Source organism: Enhydra lutris, unplaced genomic scaffold, assembly GCF_002288905.1.
Source record: "Enhydra lutris kenyoni isolate GAN:26980312 unplaced genomic scaffold, ASM228890v2 scaffoldscaffold21, whole genome shotgun sequence".
Lineage (NCBI taxonomy): Eukaryota > Metazoa > Chordata > Mammalia > Carnivora > Mustelidae > Enhydra > Enhydra lutris.
Genome location: NW_019154105.1, coordinates 63163214 through 63189030, shown reverse-complemented (window position 1 = coordinate 63189030; position 25817 = coordinate 63163214). Strand labels below are relative to the sequence as shown.

The following is a 25817-nucleotide window of genomic DNA, read 5'->3' as shown; positions in this document are numbered from 1 at the left end:
AAGTGTCTGCTGAGTGTCTGGCATGCTGCTCTATTACATCTATGTGGCACACTTAATTTTGGACCCCAAACACTGTAGAGTAGTCATTTTTGACCTTATCATATGGATGAAGCCATCAAGCCACACGAAAGTTAAGTAACTAGCCCAGGTTCACAGAACCAGGATTTGATCCGGCTCCAGGAACCCCTGTGGGAATGCAGACATGGATACGTTTACAAAGGAAGGACTCCATCAGCTCTAACATTCTGTTCATCTGAGCCTTTCTCCTCAATTTCGTCCCTTGACTTTTGTGGAGTAGTGTACTGGGTTCATGTGGTGGGAAGCTCCTTATGAGTTCAAAATTGTGGTGTTCTGCAAAGGTGAGGTGACTTCTGCTACCACGGAACTTTCCATCTGATTTTATGCCTGGCGTATGCAAATTATAAGCTAAAACAATGACAAAGCGTAAAGGAAAAGAATCTACCATAGCACCTGCCCAGAAATGTAGTTCCATGCTGTTAATATTGGTTTATTTTTTGTAGTGTCCTATTTATTTATTTATAGTTAAGATCATGCTATAGCTATTCAATCTTTTTTTTTTGACTGAAGCCTGTAATAAGAAATAGAACTTACATTGCAACCCAAATGCACACAGACCTGTGTGTGCACAGATATGTCATGAAATAGTAACCTTACCGTACCAGAGATGCTCACATTTCTATTGTCACTGATGTCATTCCATCCCATTCTGTTCTATTCTGTGACAAATCCATTCTGTTGAAAAAATATATTGGCAGCTACCCACTAAATTGATTTCACAACTGAGTACTGAGCTGTGATATGCGTTTAGAAGATACTGTATATAGAATTTATTCTTACTTGTTTCCATTGTCATGTAACATGATTATTTTCCTGTATCATTATAACACAACTTAATTATAATTTTTTAAAAGATTTTATTTATTTATTTGAGAGACAGAGATCACAAGTAGGCAGAGAGGCAGGCAGAGAGAGAGAGGAAGAGAAGCAGGCTCCCCACCGAGCAGAGAGCCCGATGTGCGGCTTGATCCCAGGACCCTGAGTTCATGACCTGAGCCAAAGGCAGAGGCTTTAACCCACTGAGCCACCCAGGTGCCCCTAATTATAATTTTTAATGGCCACCTACCATTCCATTGTATGGATGTACCAAAATTCACTTAATAGTTTCTAAATTGTCGGACACTGATGTGTTTCTCTCTTTCTCTCTCTCATGTGCATGTACACATGCAAACACACATGGACACACAAAATTTTACCTAATGCTTTAATTACATTTTTGACTTGTCCCTTAAAACAGATTAGAATTATAGATCAGAGACGATAGCTGTATCATCTTTAAGGCTTTTGTTACATATCTTATTATTTATTTATTTGTTAGGAAATAGTTCTTTTTTAAAATTTAAATTCAATTAGTCAATCTATAGTACATCATTAGTTTTAGATATAGTATTGGATGATTTGTCAGTTGCGTATAACACCCAGTGCTCATCAGATCATTCCCCACCCCCACCCCCCGAGATAACCATTGTTAACCTTTTTGCTTATATCTTTCCAGATTTTTTCTATGTCTGTCTGTCTATCTATCTATCGTCTATATACCTATAGTTTATAAAAATGAAATTATACTCTATCCTTTTTAGCAAGCTTCTTTTGCTCAGCAACATCTTGCAAACATCTTTATATGTTAAGTAAGTTTCCACGATACCATTCACAGGGGCTGGTATATGGATGAGCTATGATTCATGCAGGCAGTACTCATGACTGTCAATTTAGCCATAATATTAAACGTGACAATAAGCCACCAAACAAAGCTTGAATTCAATGGGAAAACCCACGTGTGAATCCTCAGTGGAAATATTTCTCTGTATTTTTCCACTTGCCCATTGACCATGTTAACCACACCCCAATGCGTGTCCTCTGACCCCCTAGTCTTGGATGACCACACGCCTCCGTGTAACTGCTCGCCCCCGACGTTCTGCTCTGCCATCTCCCAGGGGATCTACTACCTCTACCCCTTCAACATAGAGTATCAGATCTTGGCTTCCACGATGCTCTACGTCCTGTGGAAGAATGTCGGACGCAAAGTGGACAGTCAGCAGCATCAGAACATGGAGTTCAAGTTTCCTGGGGTCATGGCAGGCTCGGTCCTGGGCCTGAGTGTGCTGGCCGCCACGATTGGGGTCGTGGTGGTGTATCTGGTTCAGATCGGGCATTCCAAAACCAAGAGCGAGTTGGCACTCATCATGTTCTACCTGTACGCCATCGCCTTGCTGACGCTCATGGGGGCCGCGGGGCTGCTTGGAATTCGGATCTACAGGATAGATGAGAAGTCGCTAGATGAGTCCCGAAACCCCGCCCGCAAACTGGACGCAGACCTCTTGGTGAGCACTGCCTCCGGCTCCTGGCTCATCTCCTGGGGCTCCATCTTGGCTATCCTCTGTGCTGAAGCCCGCCCCCTGTACACCTGGTTCAACCTGCCCTACTCCATCCTGGTGATCGCCGAGAAATACATCCAGAACCTCTTCATCATCGAGTCCATTCACCGGGAGCCGGAGAAGCTCTCTGAGGACATCAGGACCCTGCGGGTAGTTACAGTCTGCAACGGTGATACCATATCCCTTGCCTCGTCCCGCCTCAAGAGCGGAGCCCTGGCCATGGACGTGGCTTCCCTGGGCAGGGAGATGCCCCACACGGCCAACGGAAATACGCACCTGAGAGAAGGCCTTGGCAGAGAGTCAGAGGAGAGGAGCCAGGAAGGGACCCCGGGCCCAGCCGGCCAGCCCCGTTTCCTGCAAGGAGATGCCAAGAGAAGAGTGTTGAGGAATATTGCAGCCTTTTTGTTCCTCTGCAATATCTCGGTAATCTGCATTGAGTTCTTTATCTTAAAAATAATCAAACTTTTCCCCTTGCTTTTCTCGAATGGAGGCAGCTTATTAGCAAAATGATTCAAGGGTCAGGCTAAAGAATGATGCTGGAATGAAAGCCACTTCCTTGCCTACAGCTGGATGCTGGCGGCTGGGATTGGGGCTAAAGACAGCAGCTGAGACGGCTCAAGGTCTGTCGGTTACACCCTCCCGGGTGTGATCTGAAACAGAACCCCCCATGCGGAGGGCAAGGAGAGGTGGCAGAGAGAGCAGGCCACTCCAGCTTTGTAGGTGACGGTTTTCATAAGCCAAGGGAACTTTCATACAAGGCCTGTCTGGGGCAGTAGCAAGACAAGCGGATCTCTGCCCCTGCCTGCCAAATTGTAAAAGCTTGTAGATACACAGACAGAGAAGCCTCAGCCAGGCTTGGTCCCATATTCTGTGCAGGTGTTCTCAACACCACATCCTTATTTCAGGGCTGTGTCCTTGGAGCAGCTTCTGGGAGCAAAAAAGGCCAGCAGAGTCCACAATCCAAGGACAAGGGAGGGGGTGAGGAGCCTCTGAGTACCCCGATCCAGCTCAGGGGTCAACTACCAGCCATGTCTTTTGAATGACCTTTCCCAACAACCTCTTCTTCAGAGGGGTCACAGTCTAGGGAGGAGGGACACAAGGGAAAAATGTACAGTGAGCAGGACAATCATTAGGACAGGTGTGTGCAAGGTGTCATGGGAACGTGGATCCAGGGAGGGGCTTCAGTGAGTCAGAAAGGATTGAGGGGAGGCCCAGGCTTAGTTAAGAGTGCTTTTGGCTATAAAGAATAGAAAGCTGGGCCAGTGGTATCTTCAGCCTTAAATATAAGAATTCGGAAGGTTGGCAACTTGGGGTTGGCCTGGCAGCTGAACTCTATTATCAAGGATCTAGGTATATTCATCTCTCCACTTCACCATGCTTAGTGTGGTGCTTGTTGCCGCATGGCCACAAGGTGAAGGCAACAGCACCAACCATCACGTCTGGGCTTAAGACACGAAGAAGGAGAGAAGTACTAGCACCAGGCAATGGCTTTCACATGGCCACCTCTTGCTGCAAGAGAGGCTAGGGACGTGGAAGTTTTGCCTTCCGGCCTTTGGTGGAAAGTAGCACTGTTGACGTTGTGCTGTGTCTCAGTTTTGGCTGCCTCGGTATCCAGGAAAGGCTGGAAGTTTGCCAGGTGGTTAAGGCAAGCGGAAGCATTTGGAGCAGAGGGCACACCATGTTCAAAGGCACAGAGGTAGAAGACACCATGGCCTATTTTGGGAGCCGCACATAGTTTAGCATGAATCCCATGCACATAGAGGAGAGCGGTGGCTCGGGAAACAGGAAGGCAGGTCCCTTTAGTGGGTCTGGCTCAAGTGAACTTCATAAGCCTGACTGAATCTGGTCTTTATGGTGGAGGCAATGGAGGCCCCTTCTGGTTTGTGTTGTGGAATGATCTCCTTAGCAGCAGGTGCGAGAATGTTGGAGAGAGGGAAGCCTGAGGGCCGGGACACCTGAACAAAAAAGCAGCCCCGTATCTTCCCAGATGGGAGATGATGGGCCCTTGACCCAGAGTAGTGGGCGTGAGAATCTAATCTGAGTCTTGCTTTGGATGTCCCGGACCTCGGTCCTCCTCTGGTCGGTGGACAGTTATGAGGACCTCTGAAGGAAGAAGGGGGTCCCAGGAAAGTTTGGCTCCAGGTGGGCCCTCCTCTTTCATTGAATTGGCACTTATGGAGCACCTGCTGTATGTCGGGCACTATGCGGGCACAGCAGTGGATGAAAGAGTTAAACGGGAAAACGAGAGAGAGATTAGCAACTACAGCAGAGCTGTGTTTTACAGGAGGCTTGTCTGTGTTTTACGGGAGGGGTGTATCAGCTCATCTGACAGAATCAGAGTTGGTTCCAGAATTTCCCTAATGTGTATTGTTTTGCTCCACACCCAGAGGGATGAATAGATCTGTCTTCAGCAAGTTCAGGAAAGCCACTTTCCCTGTGAATTCTTTGCTTGATCACCGGTGAGGAAGGTGGCTTGCATTTTCGGACAAGCTTGAACAAGAAGAGCAGTACGATAGTGGAATCAAGTGCTAACAGATGGTCTGTTGCGACCCAGAGGCCAGACTCTGGGCTCTGTCCCAGGAGGGGGACACATGCTGTCTCTCCACGTCTGAGCTCAGCTCCCGATGTCCCCAGGCCCTGCCTCTGTTCACTGTGGAGTGAGCCAGAGGACGGAACTCACTGCAGAGTGATGGTGAGGGTGCCCTCAGCCGACTCCACGGGCAGCACTCGCAGACCTGCGGTGGGTTCCACAGGAGGGCAAATCTGCTCCAGGACCGGGTGGCTGGGGTCTAGGAGGGGACAACAGCTGGCCGTGGAGTGGACAAAGAAGGGTGGTGGTGTTGACAATGGAATTTAGGGTGCCATGGGAACACAGGGGTCTGGGGTGACAGTGGCAGGTGGCAGGGGGTAGGTCAGGCAGAACAACAGGCACGGGAGATGCCACGCCAGGCAGGACTTGCTGGAAGTGCTCCAGGAAGGGAAACCCACGCAGCGAGTGAGGGCAGGCAAGGGAAAGGACCCATGAAAGGTGCCATGGCAGACCACGCAGGGCCTCCTGAGCAATGGCCACAGGCAGACGGAATCCCAAATGCAACAGAAAACCACCAAAGGGTTTCAAGGTCAGGACAGAATCTGAATCCTGCTTCTTTTCTTTTTAATTCAGCTTCATTTTTAATTGTAGTAAACAGCACGTAGCATAAAATTTCCCATTTAACCATTTTTATTTATTTATTCTAAAGATTTTATTTATTTGATAGAGCACGAGCAGGGGGAGCAGCAGGCACATGGAGCAGGGAGCAGAGCAGGGAGTCCGATGCCAGACTTGATCCCAGGACCCCAGGATCATGACCTGAGCAGAAGGCAGACGCTTAACTGACTGAACCACCCAGATGCCCCCCATTTTAACCCTTTTAAAGCCTATAGTCCAGTAGTGGGAAGTCCACTCACACTATTGTGCCCCCCAACCGTGTCTGAAACCTTTCCACCCTGCAAACTGTAGTTTGGCAGGTACGAAACAGCTCCTATGCCCACCACCCCGGGTCCTGCCAATGGCGCCCTACCTCCTGTCTCTGTGACTTCGATCACCCCACGGAGCTCATGTAAGTGGGATCACAAGGCATTTGTCTCTTCGCAGCCGGCTTATCTCACTCAGTATAACGTCCTGGGGTCATCCACGTGGTAGTGTGTGAAGGAGGGGAGATGTCAACAATGACGCCCGGTTCTCACTTAAGCTCTTGGAGACATGATGATGCTATTTATGGAGACTGGGGACTCTGAAGGGGAGGCAGGCTCGGGGAGGGGCTCAGCCTGGAAGAAAGATCCTGAGTTTAGTACTGGACACCTGCTTTTGTGCGGTGTCTCAGAGACACCCAGGTGAGCGTAGCCAACAGGCAGATGTTTCGTTTCCTACTGCTGCATAACAAAGGACCCCAAATGTAGGACGAAAATGACAGCTGTTGGGCTGCTCAGATGGCTCCATCGGTTAGGCATCTGACTCTTGATTTTGGCTCAGGTTATGATCTCAGGGTTATAGGATTGAGCCTTGGAATGCTCTGTCTCCCTCTCTAAAAAAACAAAACAAGGATAACAACAACAACAGCCACGGGATTAGGTCTTACGACCTTGTGGGTTAGAGATGCTGGTGGGGCTTGGCTGGGAAATCCTCCTGTTCTTCTCAGCTTCAGTCAGGGTTGGTGGGCGGACTGGGCTGGAGGGTCCAAGATCTGGTGGCTGGGGTGGGGGAGGCTAGGAGGGCTTGGCTATAGTGCATCCACATGGGTTCTCCAGTACGGAGAGTGGGGGTCTCAGGGCTTCTTATGTGGCAACTCAGGGCCCCAGAGCTGACCAGCTGGGAGACCAGCAGTGCCAGTCCATTAGGGCCTGTGTGTGGATGTTGTGTGGTGTCACTTCTGCTATATTGTATGGGTCAAGCGGTGACCACATCTCCCAGATTCAAGGGAAGGGGACAGAGACCCACCTCCTGATGGGACGAGGAGCAAGAGCTCTAGCCAACTTAACAGCAATATAAAGATCTGGATTTCAGGAAAGAGGACCCACCATCTGTCCTTCCCTTTTTTTCTCTCTGTCTTCCCTCCTTCCTTCCCTCCTGAGTATCTATCCACTGGGTGTCTCCCAAGGGCCAGCATGGCTGTGAGTGATGGGGGTAATGTGGCCGAGGTTCCGCCTTCCTTCCGGTCTTGCGGGGCAGAGCTGGCAATAAGCATCACGCAAGACACCGTTACAGTGATGCGCGCTCTGCAGAGAACGAGCAGAGAGGGTGTGAGGTCGCAGCTGGTGGCTGTTTCAGATTAAAATGCCCAGGCTGGGGTGAGGGGCTTTCTCTCCCACCACACAAAGGGCCAATGGACTGGGGCCCCAGGGGTGCGGGACATCTGGGCTGTGGGATTAGGGGTTGGCGATGGATCAGCCAGCTGAGAGAGGGCTTTAAAATCCCATGTTGGGGGTAGACTTCATTTTAACTACTCCATGAAGACCTGAGGGGACTTAATCAGGAATGAGTCTGGCAGCTGAGTGGTGAATGGACCCATCTGGGGCTCAGTGTAAGCCGGAGAGCAGGCAGGAGGCTGCTGCAATGGTCCAGGCGAGAGCAGAGAGCAGGGAGCCTGGGCAGGTATATGGGAGCAGAAATGGCTACACGGCTGCCTGGGTGTCTTGGGGGCACGGTCCTCCAGGCTCGCTGATGGGCTGGGTGGCAGAGGAGGGTTTTGACGGTGAGCAAGATAACAAGGATGACACCTGGAGTTTTGACAGCAAGGGGAGGAAGATGTTGCTGATGGTGGTGGGGGGCGGAGTTTGAGATTCAGGTGAGACACCACGCAGCCTGTGGGGTCCTCGAGGGTGGAGTAGGTGGGTGATTCCAGCTGGGGAGTCATCAGCCTATAGTGGGTACTTACAGCCAAGGCTGGGGGAGCTCATCCAGGGATCACGTGTGTAGAGGGAAGGACCCAGGGGTGAGCCTCTGGCTAACCCTGAGAGACTGAGCAAAGGAAGAGCTAGGGACCAGCTGGGGAGGAGCAGGTGGAGTGGTGGGAGGGGCCTGAGAAGCAGAGCCTGAGAACACAGTGGGGCAGAGATACAAAGTGACACCTGTACGGAGAAGCCCGTGTCCGTTAGCTCCTGCGGTGTAAGAAATCACCCCACACTCAGCAACCCGATCACCACTTCCTTGTCATGGCGTCTGTGGAGCAGGAGTCCAGGCCCTGCTCAGCCGCTGCTCTGCTAGGGTCCCTTACTAGGAGAACATGGCCTGCTGGGAACAGCCGCCACTTCAGAATGGACTCTGGGGGGCTCTTTCCCAACCCACTCCTGGGGGGCTGCTGGGCCTAGGGTGTGAGTTCCTTGAGGGCTGCTGGGCTGGGAGCTCCCTCGGCGCCTGGTCACAAGGCAGCAGGCAACGGGGGGCATAGCTCCTTCTCCTGCATGAGGGCGTGAGCAAGAGGGACTCTGCAGCCTTTCAGCACCCAATCTCAGAAGTGACACCTCATGAATTTTGTCATATTTCGATGGGAGAGGCAAATCACTAGGCTGAGCCGGACTCAAGGGGAGGGGGCTTCACAAGAACATGACTCCCAGGAGGTGGGATGGGAGGGGGAGGTCATCTGAGAGGCTGCCTGCCACCGTGCAGGGGTGGAGGAGAAGGACTCAGGGCAGGGAGACCAAGGGGGGGACCAGTGTGTGGCTTCCATGAGCAGCGGTGACAACAAGTTACGGCTTTTGGTTTTGCAAAAGTAGTTGGGATTTTATTCTCTTCTGAGCTGTGGGAGATGGGTGTCCGTGTTCGCATCTTACAGGTGAGGACACTGAGGGCTTGGAGGGGTTAAATGAGAGTCCGTAAGAGCCACAAACCCAGATGTGGCTCCAAAACATGTGCTCCTCTCCCCTAGTGGGGGGGATGTGGGCAGGGCCTGGGCTCTCTCTCTAGGTCAAGCCAGAGGGGAGACACCGGAACTCAATGGCCCAGGCCCATGTGGCTGGGATCTCTGAGCACCAGTGTTAGTGTGTGAAAACAGGTGTGATAAACAGATGACCTCTGCTGTAGGTAAACCCTGGGGGTGGTGGGAACACAGGGCATTCCTGACCAGACTGGTTAGATCAAGGAGGACTTCCTGGAAGGAGTGGTAATCTCAGGACTTGGAATAAGGTAGGATTCAATCAAAAAAGGCAGACAGGGAGCCTGTGACAGAGGAAGAGGCACAAGCAAAGCTGAAGACTTGAGGGAGAAAGGCATATCTGGCCTTCAGAGGTTGGAGTGAAAGGCATAGTGAGGGACATGGAGACATGGACAGGGGCCTGGTCATTGGGGGAAATTGGACTCTCTCCTGAAGGCTGTTGGGAGCCACTGGAGAGTGACAAGCAGAGGAATGTCAAGGTCAGATGTGTGCTTTACAAAGATCACTCCCACCGTCAGGTCTGCAGTGGATGGAAGGCATCCACTAGAGTGGGGGAGGATGTGTGTGTGTGACCATTTGGAAGCATTGTGGCCATTCCGGTGGGGGATCCTGAGGACCCGTCCAAGGTGAGGGCTGTGGGGATGGAGAGAGTCAGGTGGGGGTGAGCAGCATTCACTCAGGATGGGGCCAAGGAACAGAGAAGGGTCAGGTGGGCTGTGTGGATTTGACGAGCTCTGTAGAGACGCGCCATGTGGTGCAGGGACAGGTGTGGCTCCGTGTCCCCGAGTCCAGGCCAGACCTGGGGGTCACATCGGGCTTCTGAGGCGGCTGCTAACACAGGCTCCTCTTCTCTTCCAGCTCTGGATCCCTCCCGCCTTCGGCTGCCGCCCTGAGTACGACAACGGATTGGAGGAGATTGTCTTTGGCTTTGAACCTTGGATAATTGTGGTCAACCTGGCCATGCCTTTTTCTATTTTCTACCGAATGCATGCAGCTGCCTCTCTCTTTGAGGTCTATTGTAAGATATAGTCTGTGTCCGCATCAAAGCCCGAGGAGTGACTTAACAAGAGAATTCACTGAAGCCACCTGGGAATGGCCAAGTTGGGCAAACATTGCCTGACAAATGCAGGAGGGCTGCCTTTGTTTGTACCAATTGTGTTTCCCGTGAGCTGGAATTGTCTGTCACCCCAATGAATGTAATCAAGTTAGCTCAGCATCAATGAGGCGGCTGAAATCTGGCCTTGAATAGCTCATTCTAATTGAACCCAAATTATTTTATCTCCTTTTAAATGAGCTCCTTTGTTTTAAAAGAATGGGATCCCAGGTTGGGGAAAGAAAAATGATCCAGTTCTTTTTTCATAAAAATTGTTTTCTGTTATCATGTGACTCCCTACAACTTTTTCTGCCCATCTGAGTCATATAATCATCCTTACATTTTATCCTTCCCAGGGCTGATCAATGTAGAGAAAAGCACATTTAGTTCATATTGTACTTTCTGAATATGTTTAAGTTTTGAACAAAGTTATTTTTATCATCTGGATGGAAATTAGTGTATAGATCAGTATGGAGAAGTATTTCTTGCCTGAAATGTTGGCACATTTTTGTTTGTGATCATTTTGAGGTGTTTTTTTTTTTAATTTTACTTTTTCTTCTATCACTGTTAATACATATATGCTTATTACAGAAAATGTGGACATTTTAGAAGACTAGAGAGGAAAAAACCACCTCGGATGCCACTGCTGTATTTTTCACACCTTGCTGTATTTCTCTTATCTGTGTTCCTGCCCAGGGTTCTTTTTGTTGTTATCATTGTTATGCTCACCAGTTATGATGTGACAGGTTCCATTTTGTACCTGCCTTTTTGTCACTTAACAAAAGAGCATAAACCCTTCCTTCACATTGTTCCAAACTCTTTGCAAGTATCATTTTGATCCTGTATTGTAGTCTGTCAAGTGGACGAGCCATAGTCAGTTTCCTATTGTTGGTTTTAGAGTGTTTATACTTTTTGGTTTTTATATGGGACTCTGCAAAAAAAAATCAACTACCTTTGTAAAGCATTTCCTACATAATGGTTTCTATAAGACATATACTTAAAATTAGGATGCCTATTCAAAAGGTTATAAATATTTTAAAGCCTCTTAAGGAATAATGACATGGGGAAGGCCTTTGTATGTACTTTGCCATAATCATTTCAAGTTCAGAATAAAAGTAGTTTACTTAACCATCAATACTAATGTGAACATCTTCTCATCTGAGTGTATTTTAGGGGGGACAGAATGGGCAAGGGCATATTAAGAAACACCAGATTTTTTACATGACTCAAATACTTGATGTTCATTCCAGAAAAAAAAAAAAAGTGGGCAGATGGACTAAAAACAAAGTGAAAGGTTGTCCATCATACCTTCTATATAGGCTGGTGGTTTTCAACCTGGGACCATCTTGTCCCCCTGGGGACATTTGGCAAAGTCTGGAGATACTTTTTATGGTGACCACTGCGGGGGAGGGGGGCAGCGGGCATCTAGTGGGCAGCTAGCTGAGATGCTGTTCAACTTCCCACGATGCACGGGATGGTACCCGCAGCAGAGAATTAGCTGGCCCCAAAGGCTAATAGTGTCCTAGTTGAGAAACCGTGATCTAGAGTTAAGTGCTGTTCATTTTCGGTCCTCAGTACCTCTCAGGACACACACACATGCACATACACACATGCGCGTGCACATACACGTGAATGAGATTATTTTTGTATGTACTGAATTTGCGTATAACTAGCTTCTCTTTCTTTTAATACACCAGCGTATTTCTTAACTTTTGGCATCCCCATGGCACAGATTCTCACACTTTAGCATGTGTAAGAATCATCTGGGGGAGCCTGTTAGGTTTCCTGCCTTTCCAGCCAGAAGTTCAGGTTCTGTTGAGCTGGAGGGGGGCTCAGGATGCTTAAGTAAGCATCTCAGGTGATGCCAACTCCCTTCTAGAAGCATCTCCTTGGGAGTCCTGGACCCCAAGTCCGGACTCCTGAAGAACATTCCTTGACATTGTGTCCTCTTCTGCAATATGACCTTGGCCAACTTCAAAGTACATTCCTCGGAGGGATGTAGCATTCCTTATTTAGTCAGACCCGATGTTGGACATTTAAAGACGTTTGATGGTTTCTCCCCCCCTCTTTTTTTCAATTACAAGTGAGGCTGCAGTGAGCATTTTCACAACTAAATCTTTTCATGTGTTGATAAACCACCCTGTGCGAGATGACTGCATGTGAATGCCCATTTTATCCAGAGGACCCCATTTTGGCGGGTGTTAATTTCCCCCCTGTTCTGAGCACATTAGTACAGCCCTAGGACCTCCACCTGTGGGGTTAGGGCTCTGCCAAAGAGATAAAGGGAATCACAGGAGGGGAGTGATGCCCCAAGCGCTCAGGGTATCAGGAAAATCCGTTACTCACCAGTTGCAACCTCGTACAGGTGCATTTGCTAGCTCAATCTCATTCGTTCCTGCCCCCTACCAAGCCAGCATTTTGACTCACATTCTAGGAGTACCCTGGCTCTTGGTGGGGCTGCGTGGAAGGGGGAAGGGCAAGAATTTCGAAACTGGACACCCAGGCTCACACCCAGACCTGGAACGCCAGGCATGACTTAGAAAAGACACCCCGTCCACAAGACATTTTTCAAACTCTGGAACTAAATGCCACCAGCACCTGCTGGTCACTTGTGCCTGGAGGTCAGATCAGATTCCTTTGTCTGTCCTCACAAACACCAGTCAGGAGCCTTCCGTGTAACCCCGGCAGCCCACAGGGCATCTCTGGTACCTCTCTATGAAGCCGCTGCCAGGTTGGGTGAGTGTTACTACTATATTTGAGTGGAAGGAGCCTTTGGGCATGCTAGGGAACATACATGGCTAGTAAATTGTAGTGATGGACTATTACATTTTAAAAAACCCTTTTCCTATTACATACTCTTTAAAGTCAATTTGGTAAAAAAAAAAAAAAAAGATCCGTCCAACAATTTCTTGAGGATATATGGACAGAATAATCCATCAGCTTGACAGGATATTTCTCTTTTTACTCAGTTATAAATTGCTACATGTGGCTTAAAAGGGTGAAGGATGGAAGCTACCAGAAACAGAGGGTTCTCCGCCCCCTGTGAGTTCGGCTGGGGAAGAGCACGACCAGCAGGGGGCACTGGTGCCTTTCCTAGGAGTCTTTGCCTGCGCTTTCAGGGCAGCACTAGGGGAGATCTGGTCCACCCTGAGCAACTTCAAGAGTACCCAATGAGGGGATGGGTGATGGGTGATGGGTGCAAACTGCCCCATCTGTGCCCCCTCCACAGCTCTGGGCTGCTGTAGTGTGTGTTGGGGGCTGTCCTCACTCCCAGGTGAGAGCTTGGGAGGATTCTGGGTTCTCCTAGGGATGCTGAGAACTAGTTAAGAGTTTCAGCAAGGGTGTTCCTTCTCCCTGCCCCCACCACCTCCCTCATCCTTGTTCCCATCAAGAGGCTTTGCGGAACATGGGGTGTTCCCATGTGAGGAGAGTCCCCCAGAACGTGGTCAGGGAGGAGGCTGGGGCAGCGGGCTGGAAAGACATTTTCACAAGGTCTGATGGGGAAGGGCAGCAACATTAGCTCTTCCTCAGAGCAGACCTTAGGGGACCATGGGGAGGGGTTGGGGGAGGGATGAAGGCAGTATTTTAATACTCAAAAGGAATGAGAATTGTGGTATGCTGTTTCAGCCACATTAAAAACAACCATGATAGTTCACTGTCTCAGAAATATAAATTAAATCAAGTCCCCTGCTTAAACACTTCATTGGCTTCTCATTGCTTTTAGAAGAAAGTACAAACTCTTGACCGTGGTCTGCAAGGATCTTCACTATCTGACCTCTGCTACTTCATCTTCGTCTTACGCCAATTCCCCTCTCTGTCACTCTCCCCCAGGGACCCCCACCTGCAGCCACTGCTGCAGCCACATACAGCTCCCTTGACTGTCTTGGATCCCACAAACTCTGTTCCTCAGGACCTTTGCACGTGCTAATCTCTCTCTCTCAGGAGAATGCTTCTCTGGCTCCTTGAACTGGGTCAGCCTCTTTTCATCCCTCAGGCTATGCAGAGAGGTCCCTCCATTGTGAGGGGTGTCCTGGTCATCTGTCTAAATAGAACCCCCCGTGACCCTTCACCTTGGCCCCTTTATTCTTAGTCATTTACTTATTTGTTTGTGCTTCTCTGTCCTAGACACAACCATCTGTCTTGTGAGGGTAAAGGCTTAGCCTCCTTCTACCCCAGGCCTCACCACATGGGTTGCTGCCCTCACAACCCAGAGTATTCCATGGTGTGGGAAATGCCTGGAACACGGCGGAGGTCACGATTGGCATGTTTCCATGAATCATTTTTTTTCTTTTTAGAGGAGAATCTTTTTTTTTTTTTTAATTTTATTTTATTGTTTCAGTGTTCCAAGATTCATTTTTTAAGGGCTTGGCAGACTGCCCCCTGCTTCTAGCACAGACCTCCAGCTCCCTCTTCGCCTCTAAGGCACAAGGTGGTGCCCGAGGCCTGGCCCAGAAGAGCCCTGGGTTAGGCTGCGCTCCCCTTGGCTTGTTCCGGCCCCTGGACAGAGCACAGGGACCACCTCTCTGGAAGCCTGCAGGTGCCTTCTGCCCTCCTCCTTGGGAGGGAGGAACCGCTGGGGCGGAAGAGGAGCGGGGACTGTCTTCCTGACAGCAGCGAGTGTTGCCTCTGGCAGATGTTTCTGGAACACCAGTTGTGGATGACTGGTCTAAACCAGACAGAATAAGCCCCCCCTCCCCTCAGCTGGAGGTTGGTACGGAGCAGGGCGTGTGAGTACTTCCAGGCCAGGAGTCGGCAAACTACCCTCTGTGAGCTAAGAATGGCTTTTACGTTTTGCAAGGTGCTTAACAACAACACCGACACAAGAAGATTATGTGGCAGAGACGTGCCTCACACAGGAGCAGAAAATGGAGCAAATGCGAGCTGGGGATTGTCAGTGCAGTCTGCCCAGGGAAAGCTGGTGGCCCGGGCACTGATCAAGCCCCTCCCTCTTGGTTTCCCTGTCTGCAGAGGGAGGGGAGGAGAGGCTGGTGCGCAGGGTGGCTTTGATGCAGGGTGGCTTTGATGACCGGCTCCCCTGGGGCTCCTCCCACTGCTCTGACCACCCCAACCCCCACTCTCCGCCTGCAGGCTCCTCACCCTCTCCTTGGGCAGGTGGTGTTGCCGCCCTGCGTCCTCTTGGCTTCTCACTCGGCTCTCTTTGGTGCTCTAGTTCATGGCCACTGGCTTCCTTGCTGTCTAGATGCTGCTGACTCTGAAATGTGCATTTGCAGCCTGACCTCTCAGTCCCTGCTGGTTGTTTCCAGCAGCTTCGATGTCCCATAGGCACTTGAACTGAATGTGTCTGACCCCAAACTCAAGAGTTCTCAGTCCCCTGGCTGGTTCTCCCTCCTTGTCTTCATTCCCGTGGATGGCATGGGCCTGTCTTGCAAGCCCGACATCCAAGGCATGTCTTTACGTGCCCCTTGTGCCACATCTCCAAGCAATAGCCACACCTGTCACGTCTACTCCCAAATCTCTTGGCATCATGTGCTTCTCCCCGCTTCCACCTCCTGCCCACTCCGACATATGGTCATTTCCTCTGGATCTCCTGAAGGAGCCTTCTTGCTCCCTTCTCCAGTGCATCCCTGTCCCCTAGCAGTCTGTCCTCATTGTGGTGAGAGTAGAGTTTGAGGAAGGCAGTTGGGCTCCAATCCCTCCCCTAAACAACATCCCCCAATTGCTTTTCATTGCTTGAGTTGAAAACCACAATCCTTACCTTGGCCTCCAGGGTCCAGAATGGTCCAGCTCCCCACTGTCTGGCCTTTCCTAGTGCTCCACTTTCCCTCTGTGCTCCCCCACACTGACCAGCATCTTCCGTTCTTTGGACATGCCCTGTTCCTTTCTGCCTCAGGGCCTTAGCACTCACTGCTTCCTCTTCCTTCCACTTAGTTAATTCAGTTGCTCTCGTAGATCTCCATCCAAGCAACAGCTTCTCAGGGAAGTCTTCACTCACCCCTACACCGGGTCTGGAGTTCCTGTTACGAGCGTTCACAGCACCAACTAGCTTTCTTTCACTGTAACTATTGTATCTGTTAATCACACAGTTATGTGTGGGATTGTTTGACCACTTACTATAAGCTTCCTCTTTTTTCTTTTCTTTTTACATTTTTTAAAGATTTTTAAAAATTTATTTGAGAGAGAGAGGGAAAGCCAAGCAAGTGAGAGAGGGCATGTAGTTGGGGGTGGGGAGCAGCAGAGGGAGAGCGAGAAGCAGGCTCCTTGGGATCATGACCTGAGCCAAAGGCAGACGCTTAACCGACTGAGCCACTCAGGAGCCCATAAGCATTTTTTTAAAAAAACTACTTAACTATAAGCCTTAAGAAGAAGGGATAATGTCTGTTTTGTTCCCCAGCTGTGTCCCCTCTACCAACAAAGGAGGAACTTCCTAATAATTGTGGCTTTAAGAAACAAATGGATGGATGCTTGATGATCTCTTGAGACAAAAACGGGAACTGGGAGATAGTTTCAATATGACAGAAAACTCAGGAACCCCCCCCTCCACATATTTATCTGGTATTTGCAGGTTAAAAAGCTATTTATGTATTTCCTTTTGGAAAAACCTGAATCAACTCAGTGAGGTCTCCTTTTGCAGCATCCTATCCTAGCTGAGCTCTGAAGGGGCTTCCCTACCCTGCACAGAGAGCTGTGGGGTGTGGGGGAGGGGTACGGGACTGCCCAGGAACACACACCATGAGCTCTGGGGGTTGAGCACTGAGTCCTCCTCTGTCTTGTGTCAACCTGGGCAGGAGCTTCACAAATATTCATTACGGCACACACTGTTAACTGCCCTCTCAGTGACAATCCTTTTCTTGCTAAGAAAACCCTGATTTTGGTCGGGGAAGCAAAGCGCCCAGTCTTTGGGGATGAAGCCAAGCACTGGCATTCCGTTTCCCATGGCCTGATGCTTGAAACCGTTTGCAGTCTGCCTTGTCATTAGGGCTGGTTTTCTTCTGGCTAACAAGAACTAAGTGCCTCCTAAGATCTACTTCACTGGTGATAGGTCAGAGACACATTAAGAAAACTCCCCCTGAGATAGCTCCCTCCACCCTGTTTTGCTCCTGGAGGCTGAACTTGGTCATGGTGCCCACAGCTGTAATAGCCAGCCTGTGACCAGGAGGCTCCAAGGACACAAAAGCCACAACACTGAGAAAAGTGGCACATAGGATTAAAAGGACCTGGTTCCTTAGTCCTGTCACTGAGTTTCCGCACCAGCCCCTTGCCTGTTCCTTTGGAAGTTCTCGTTATGTGAGAGGATTAAATGTCTTTATTGCATAAAGCCATGAGTAGGCAGACCTTCCATTACTCACAGCTGAATGCATTTCTAATCAATGTATTTATTTGAATTTTCTTTTATTTTGATATAATTTCAAATGTGTGGGAGCGTTGTCAGAGGACGAACTTCCTTGTAGCCTCCACCAGATTCACCAAGTGTTCCTGACCACTTGGCTCTCTCTTTCCGGCATGGACATGGTGGGATATGACGTGATGCCCTCGTTTCTTCCTGAAGCCCGGAAATGTGGTTAGGGCATCCCACTCCTTCCACTCCAGATGTTTCAGCATGTACTCTCCAAGAACAAGCAGCATCTAGTGACCTAATTCAGGAAACTTAGAATTGATACCATAGAGTTGTCTAATGGTCACTAACTGTCAATTGTCAGTGGTTTCATTGTCAAGAATTGTCTAATATACCATCCACATGATCATTTTGCCAACTGTCCCAATAATATTCTTCAAAGGATCTCTCCCCTGATCCAGTCGGCATGCCTCTGTGTCTCCTTTGACCTGGGACAGCTCCTTGTCCTTTCTTTGCCTGTTGGGACATCAGTACTTTGAAGGGTTCAGGTCCATTGTCGACGGTCCCTCTGTCTGGGTTTGTCTGCTATCTCCTCAGGGGGCACGGATACTGGATAAGGATGCTGTGTGGCCTCAGGATGTCCCACCATGGGGTCCTTGACGTCCGTCTGTCCTAGCCCGGTCATGTTAACTCTGTTCACTAGTTAAGGCAGAGCCTGCCAGGTTTCTCAACTATAAAGTTACCATCCTTTCTTTTTGTCAATATCCTGTTCTTCTCCAAACTTGTACTTGGTGATGACTCTCATCTAAATCAGTTATTAGCATTATGGTTGCAAAACTGTGATTTTCTGTTATTCCTTTGACATCAATTGGCATCCTCTTGCCTTTCTCCCTCCCTTCCTCTCTCTTTCCTTCTTTCCTTCCTTTTCTGGTTTATCACTATAGATTCTCATTGTATCACATAGATTATAATCCATTAGTATCATTATTAATTCTGATGCTCACGTTGTCCCAGATTTGGTAAGTGAGAGCCCCTTCACATTGGTGGTGGGGTAATTCGACATGCCTTCATCTCCAGGACTCCTGTGTGTCTGAGCTGCGAGGGGGCAGAGATCTAGGGGATGAACGCTGGGTTTGAAGAGGAGGCCTCCAGGTCACTGTCAGGTCATGGGCTTGAGGCCACTTTTCCACCTGCAGGATGGATGCGGATGGCTCGTCGCTGCCTTTCTGCTTGGGCTCTGCTGAGCCAAGCTGAGCGCACGGACAGAGCTGGCACCTGGGGAGCTCAGGCGTGTCCCATAACCAAGGACCAAGTCTTTCTGGGTATAAAACAGAGTTCAGTCTTTTGATACCAGCTGTGGCAGGAGCACCCAAATCCTGACTGCTGTACCTTTTGATTTTGTCATTTGTCTCAGCGAAGTGAAACCGGTTGAAAATAATACCTTCAGAAGGAGGAGAATCAGGGAGTTCAAACAGAATACTTCCCAGCTAGATTAGGGAAGCCCCCTTTGTGCTAAAATGTTCTAGGCAAATCCTCTTTGGTACAATTTTGTAGGAGCCAAATGTAGGCAAAGAAGCATTTCTTGTTCCTATCCTCTGGGGCAGGGCTCCGGCTGGGATGATGAGACAGGGAGTTCATGGGCTGCCTACTTGCTTAGAGTCCTTGCTGATGAGTCTGGCTTCCCAGAGACTTCTGGGAAATGTGGCAAGGAGCCGGGGTGAGAGAGGGCAGCCACTGCTCACACGAAACCATTGTCCCCCAGCAGACAAAGGGCTTCAGGAGCCCTCCCCACGAAGACAAGATATTTAGGGGAGTCCTTCGTTGGGTTGAAATCACAGTTATGTGGACCAAAGAAAGAAAGAACGAGCAGAAAGAGCGGGAATTTGCTAGCTGTGGGATCTTGGTCCATTTACTTGCTCTCTCTGAGCCTCAGTTGGTTTCTTGTCGAGGTCACTCCCTACTGTTACACTTTTCCTTCATAGCACCCATCACGGTTCTAATTGTACATTTATTTGGATAATTCTTGTATTAAAGTCTATCTCTAATAACCTCGTAAAGGGAAGGGACAGCACATTTTTTATACTCCCTTGTATTCTCATGAACAAAACAGCTAAGAGGTAACAGGTGCTCAATAAGTACTTGCCAGATAAAAGTAAAAGGAATTGAAATTCAAACCTGTTTCCAAAACCCAAGTCCTTTTCTGACATCCTAAGCTGGTGTTCTCCAGGAAGACAAGATGGATGGAGGTCATTCCAGGGTGAGGGATTGCCCTAAGGCCCATTGGGGAAATTATCACTGGTGTTTTTTTGTTGGCCGGCTTGCTTGTGTTTCGTGGTGGTAGTGGTTTGAATCTAGGCTGTAGGTGGAAGAGGAGGGGCAGGAGAACATTTGGAGCAAGGGGGAGATGACTGAAAGACTTCACAGTGCTTACCTGACAGTTAAGGATCAGGGACCCCGAGGAGATACTGAGGGTTTTCCATCTGGGGGAATGGTATGATCAGGTACATCTGAGAAAGATCACTCTGCCTGCCATTGATGGGAGGGTGGACAGAGGATCAGGGCAGAACCTGGAAGCTAGCAGCGTGTCGCTGTAAAACAGCGTAAAGAAGACACAGTCCAGTCCGGGATGGGGTGTCAGCGGAGAGAGGAGCGGATTAGCTCCTAGGAGATGGGGAGAGAGAGGAAGTAAGGATGACTCCCCAGGTGTAGGTGCAGGCCCCTGGACAGATGGTCTCGCCACCTCCAGCAGCAGAAAGCACTGAAGGGAGAGAAGATTTGAGGGAGAAGAGCTTGGGGAAGGCCGGGCAGGCTGAGTTGGTCCAGCAGGCAGATGGGGGCGGGGTGAATGGGGCAGGGAGGTCTGAGTGGAGAGAGAGATTAAGGAGGGAATGAGACAGTCCAGTCCCTGTTTCTAGACCTCAGTGCAGGGCAGCTATATGCCTCAGCTCGTTCACTCCCCAGTTGTCTTCAGCTGAGCTTAACCCAGGCAGAAACTTGGCCCTTCAGAAGGGGAACTTGTCTGCTGGAGGGAGGAAGCATGCTATTCTTTTCAAAACTTTGGGCTTTGGATCATCGGTTCAAGCCTCAATTGCCACTTCTGTTAAGCACTGAAATATTAATCCATCTTTCTCAAGGTTATAAAAGAGAAAGACTGAGACGGTCCAGCAGGCAGGAGGCTCCCAGCCCACTGGAGGCAGCCTTCCTCCTCCTTGTCTTCTGGACTCATCCAAAATTATTCCCCAAAGGAAAAATCTCTTAAAGACAGGGGAGGGGGGGTGATGGTGGGCAAGAAGACTCTCCCAAGAGGTCAGGTTAAGCCTGAATTTTAGAATGGATGATGGGGATGGGGAGGGGTAGTTTAGAGAAAATGGTTTCTAGGAGACATGCTTCCTGCATGCTTTATCTAGATGTCGATTTCATTGAACCTTACACCACCGGGAAGAGCAGGAGTCATTAGCCCCTTTTGTGGATGAGAAAACCAAGACCCGGTGAAGTTTAGGGCGCTCAAGGTCACGCAGCCAGGAATGAAGTCCCAGTTGGAACTGGGGTCCGGGAGAAATCTAAAGCTGCCCCCTACCTTACAAACGCTCTTTCCCAGTGTAGAAGCCAGCGATTCCCCCATCCCTACCCCACCTCCCCGTTCCCCAAACGGGTATGGGGCCAGGGCACCAGGGCTGGATCAGGGACCCCTTGGTCTTCCCGGGGTGTGCTTTCCATGGCACGCGGAGAGGGTCTGGCACGCGAGCGCCTCTCGGACCTGAGGATTCACCTCCAGACTCCGGCGACGGAGCGCGGAGAGTGAGCGCGCCCGGGTACAGGTGGGGCGGCTGCGCGGGAGATTGGGGAACGCGGAGGCGCGGGGGCGCGGGCCCCGGGCGCAGACGGCGACAGAGGCAGCACAGTAACCCTCACCCGCCGCCGGCCTCTCCCGACCCCCGCCCCATCCGCGGTGCCTGTTGGTTCTTGGCTTCTCCGGCTGCGAACCAGACACAGCCACAGCCACCGCCGCCCGGCACGCATCGGCCGGCTTCCTGCTCCTGGCGCTGACCCTGGAAGGGCGCAACGCAGCCACGGACCCGGAGGCGCTCGAGGAAGCCAGAGGGGTCCCCGCGCACTCGGGGCCCTGGCGCAGCGCACGGTGAGCGGCCCCCGGGGCTCCGGGATCCCTTAACCGCGGGTCCCGGTGCGCCAGCCCCGGGTGCCCGATGGGTCACCCGGGGGGCGCAAGGCCGAAGTTGGGACCTCACGCGGCCCGCCCCCGCGGCCGAACCTGACATGCTGCCGCCGGGGCGCAACGGCACCGCGGAGCGGGCGCGGTTCCGGCAGCAGCAGCTGGCGCAGCCGGGCGCCGCGGGGGGCGCGGAGGGGGCGGCGCCGCTGGGGCCCGCGCAGGTGGTCACCGCCGGCCTCCTGACCCTGCTCATCGTCTGGACCCTGCTGGGCAACGTGCTGGTGTGTGCGGCCATCGTGCGCAGCCGCCACCTGCGCGCCAAGATGACCAACGTCTTCATCGTGTCCCTGGCTGTGTCCGACCTCTTCGTGGCGCTGCTGGTCATGCCCTGGAAGGCAGTCGCCGAGGTGGCCGGTTACTGGCCCTTTGGGGCCTTCTGCGACATCTGGGTGGCTTTTGACATCATGTGCTCCACCGCGTCCATCCTGAATCTGTGCGTCATCAGCGTGGATCGCTACTGGGCCATCTCCAGGCCCTTCCGCTATGAACGCAAGATGACCCAGCGCGTGGCGTTGATCATGGTTGGCCTGGCCTGGTCCTTGTCCATTCTTATCTCCTTCATCCCAGTTCAACTCCACTGGCACAGGGACAAGGCAGGCTCCTGGGGAGGGGTGGAACCGCCATCCAGCCTGGCTAACGGGACACCCCGGGAGGAAGCGGGGGAGCCAGAGGTGAGGGCAGAAAACTGTGACTCCAGCCTGAATCGAACTTACGCTATCTCTTCGTCACTCATCAGCTTCTACATCCCTGTGGCCATCATGATCGTGACCTACACGCGCATCTACCGCATCGCCCAGGTGCAGATCCGCCGGATTTCCTCCCTGGAGAGGGCGGCGGAGCACGCGCAGAGCTGCCGCAGTCGCGCGGCCTGTGCCCCGGACACCAGCCTGCGAACATCCATCAAGAAGGAGACCAAAGTCCTCAAGACTCTGTCGGTGATCATGGGGGTCTTCGTGTGCTGCTGGCTGCCCTTCTTCGTCCTTAACTGCATGGTCCCCTTCTGCAGTGGACGCCCGGAGGGTCCTCGGGCTGGCTTTCCCTGTGTTAGTGAGACCACCTTCGACGTCTTCGTCTGGTTCGGCTGGGCCAACTCCTCCCTCAACCCCGTCATCTACGCCTTCAACGCTGACTTCCGGAAGGTGTTTGCGCAGCTGCTGGGGTGCAGCAACCTCTGCTCCCGCACCGCAGTGGAGACCGTGAACATCAGCAATGAACTCATCTCCTACAACCAGGACACCGTCTTCCACAAGGAGATCGCAGCTGCCTACATCCACATGATCCCCAACGCCGTGACCCCAGGGGACGGGGAGGCGGACAAGGAGGAGGAGAGCCCTTTTGATCGTGTGTCCCAGATCTCCCAGACGTCCCGGGATGGTGACCCTGCTGCGGAGTCTGCTTGGGAGCTGGGCTGCGAGGGGGAGATTTCGTTAGGCAAAATAACGCCTCTCACCCCGGATAGATTCCATTAAACAGCATAAGGAGTGCCCCTTGTGGATCTACACAGCAGCACGGACATCAACGAGCACACAGAATTCACACTCACCAGTACATTTCCAGAGCTGCCCAGTGGATCACATTTTCTGTGTCTGAAGAATTGGCAGAAGCATTTGGCATCAACTCAGTCAAATATACCCCAGCCTAACAGAAACGGACCAGTGTCCAGTTAGAGAAGAGAAGGTGGTGTTTGATTCTTAAAAAAAAAAAAAAAAAAAAAAAAAAGTAGTAGCTGGTCTTTAAAAAATACACTCTCCGCTCCCTTTTAAACAATTGAATTGATTAGTCACTTATTTTTGTTTGGTTGATTTTTAGACAACAGGATCTATGTGGGTGTGTCGTGCTGCTGGGATGTATGTGGCTTTTGTGCATTTTGCTTCTTGTGGCCCTGTGTTATTGCAGTTTCTGCTGTCTCTGTGTCTTTACGACAGCTGATGAACTCTTTCTGATTTGTTCTGGTGTCTAATAAACACAAATTTATGTGCATGATGGGGTGATTATCTTTGCTTTGCCAGATTGGTTTTCAGGACAGTTTCTGGAGAAATCACGAGAGTATCCTTAAAATCAGGGAAGAATTTGGCTTGGTCTGGAAGCACATCTTTATTTTATCTTTGCAGACAGGTTGGCCTTACGGGTACACACAGGAGCAAGGACCGTGAAGAGCTTCCAATTCCTCTGTTTTGTTTTTTAGATACACCCATCTCAAGTCTGTGCTGAAAGCCGGCTTCAGTGATACAGCATCAGATAGGAACTCCTGTGCCCTGGAATTGTAATATTTTTTCTCATTTGGAATCTCCTGTTTAAATAACATAAAATAATTCTCCCAGTTCCTCCCAGATCAGTTCATTGAAAAGATCATAGAGCATTAAGAGCTGAATCTTTCTCAATCTCAAATCTGTAGTGTTTTAGACTTACATGGCTTTTGATCTGCTTTCTGAAAGTCTCTGAAATGTGTGAGCTGATATGCTTTAAAAAAAAAAACAAATCTCATTTTTAAATAGACATTTTCATCTGTAGGCACCAGGAAATGAGAGAATGCACTTTAACAAAAAGGTAGGCGCCCGAGATGATATTTGAATGAACTTGAAATGGGAAAATCTATTGGTTGAGGTGCTCAACATGAAAAGAGCCCAAAGACTTTCAATCTTTTTGTTCTTCTCTGCAGCCTGCGTGGGGAAGAGAAGTGTTTTATGCCATTCCAACTGAGAGCATGTTATTACCACTGGATCTAAATGTGAGCATTGTTAATGGAAGCAAATGAAATCTGAATATGTAATTTCTTACAAGTCCCTACTCTGAGGCAGGCTCATCAAGGACAGTTCAATCAATTTTGGTCTCTTTCGGGATAATTTTATTGTCAGTCTACTAAGCAACCACATCTTGTTCATGGCAAGATGTACCGTACTTGACACATAATGCTTCATAAATATTTGGTGAATGAGTACCTCTGGAACACTGAAGTTGAAGCCAAGTCCCATTCGGTACCTCAATTTTCATACAGAATCTCGTCATACTGATAGGAATCTGAGGTCTGTGTTCCGTTATTGGCCGCTGGTAACCTGATCACTTCTGTGGACCATTAGGGAAACATCGGGGGCCGTGAGACGTGGTCTTGCTCTAGGATTCAGGAGATGGCTGCATGACCTTGAATGAGTCCAGTAACCTTTCTGGGCCCTACTTTCTGTCCACATCTGTAAGTTGAAACACTTATACTGAAGCAGTGTTTTCCAAATTGTTCTTTACTGTGCAGATGCTATGGTGGGGGTTTCAGGTGGGGTCGCAGGTTAGTGCAGCAAACCTGGGGAAAATAAGTCTTTTCTCTACAGGGCTTCTTAGAGCTTTTCTGTGCTGTGTGAATCCCCAAGCAGGAGAGAATTCTGCATTGCTTTCCGATGTCTTTGACCTTGTGAATCCTTGTTTGGCTCAATTCGTTACTCCCTTTTCTCTGGAGACCACAGCTGCAGGGAACAGGGTTTGAGAAACCGAATCAATCTGGATGTCTCTTAAGTTTATCTAATCTATTCTAAAGGACCCATTGTCATAAGCAAGATTTTTTTTTGTTTGTTTTCATTTTTTTTTTTTTTTTTGCAAACCTGTTCTAGGCCCCAGTTTAAACAACTTCTGTTGTTTAACAGAAGGAAAATGGATTATGTGAGAACCTTAAAAATCCCTTTTGCAAAAGAGCTCCAATCAGTTCTTGTAATTATTTATACCCACTCTGTGCTGGGCATTGTTCTAGGAATGTGGTCACCAATCAGATACTCTGGGGTCTTGAGCTTCTGCTTCAGCAGGAGGGAGACGAGCGAAGGATCACTACCACACTGCCCTGTGGTGTGCGGTGTACGCGGGGCAGTGACAACTGATGGGACACGAATGGCCCAGTGTGCAGAGTGGGGAAGCTGCTGTCTGACTTCAGGTGGTACCTCTCAGAAGAGGCACGATGCAGAGAGACCCAGATGAAGGAGGAGGGTCAGGCGATGATAAGGTCTGGGTGGAGGAGTGCTCCAGGCAGAGGGAATGGCAGGGCGAACTCCCAGAAATGGGACTATGCTTGGCACAAGGGGAAAAGAGAAAGGTGGTGGGTGTGGCTGGAGGCCAGGATGGGAGAGCAGCAATGGGCCGGCATTCAGGGCTGGGCACCTCACACACGCTAATACATTCAATGTTCACAACCCTGCGAGGCAGGCACCTCTTTTACTCCCATTTTACAGATGAGAAAATGAAGGCATTAGGAATCTAAATAACGAGCCCAGGGTCATATAGCTCATGAGTGGCTGAGCTGGACTTGAACTTGGGCAGTATGGTCTTGGAGTCTTTAATCTTCACACCCTGCACTGGTAAG

At 50.1% G+C, this 25817-nt stretch overlaps 2 protein-coding genes across 2 annotated transcripts in view; both read left to right on the top strand.

Annotated features, from left to right (window-relative positions):
- The window catches only part of LOC111148879 (otopetrin 1), a 33520-nt gene extending 23628 nt beyond the window's left edge, over positions 1-9892 (top strand). Inside the window, exons 5-6 of the mRNA XM_022505667.1 lie at positions 1948-2876; positions 9722-9892. Coding sequence (XP_022361375.1) covers positions 1948-2876; positions 9722-9892 — 1100 coding nt within the window. The remainder of the gene's footprint in view (positions 1-1947; positions 2877-9721) is intronic.
- Positions 9893-21525: 11633 nt separating this feature from the next.
- On the top strand, positions 21526-22950 carry LOC111149351 (dopamine receptor D5). Its single transcript, XM_022506347.1, has one exon. The coding sequence runs from the start codon at positions 21526-21528 to the stop codon at positions 22948-22950; it is 1425 nt and encodes a 474-aa protein (XP_022362055.1).
- The last annotated feature ends 2867 nt before the right edge of the window (positions 22951-25817 follow it).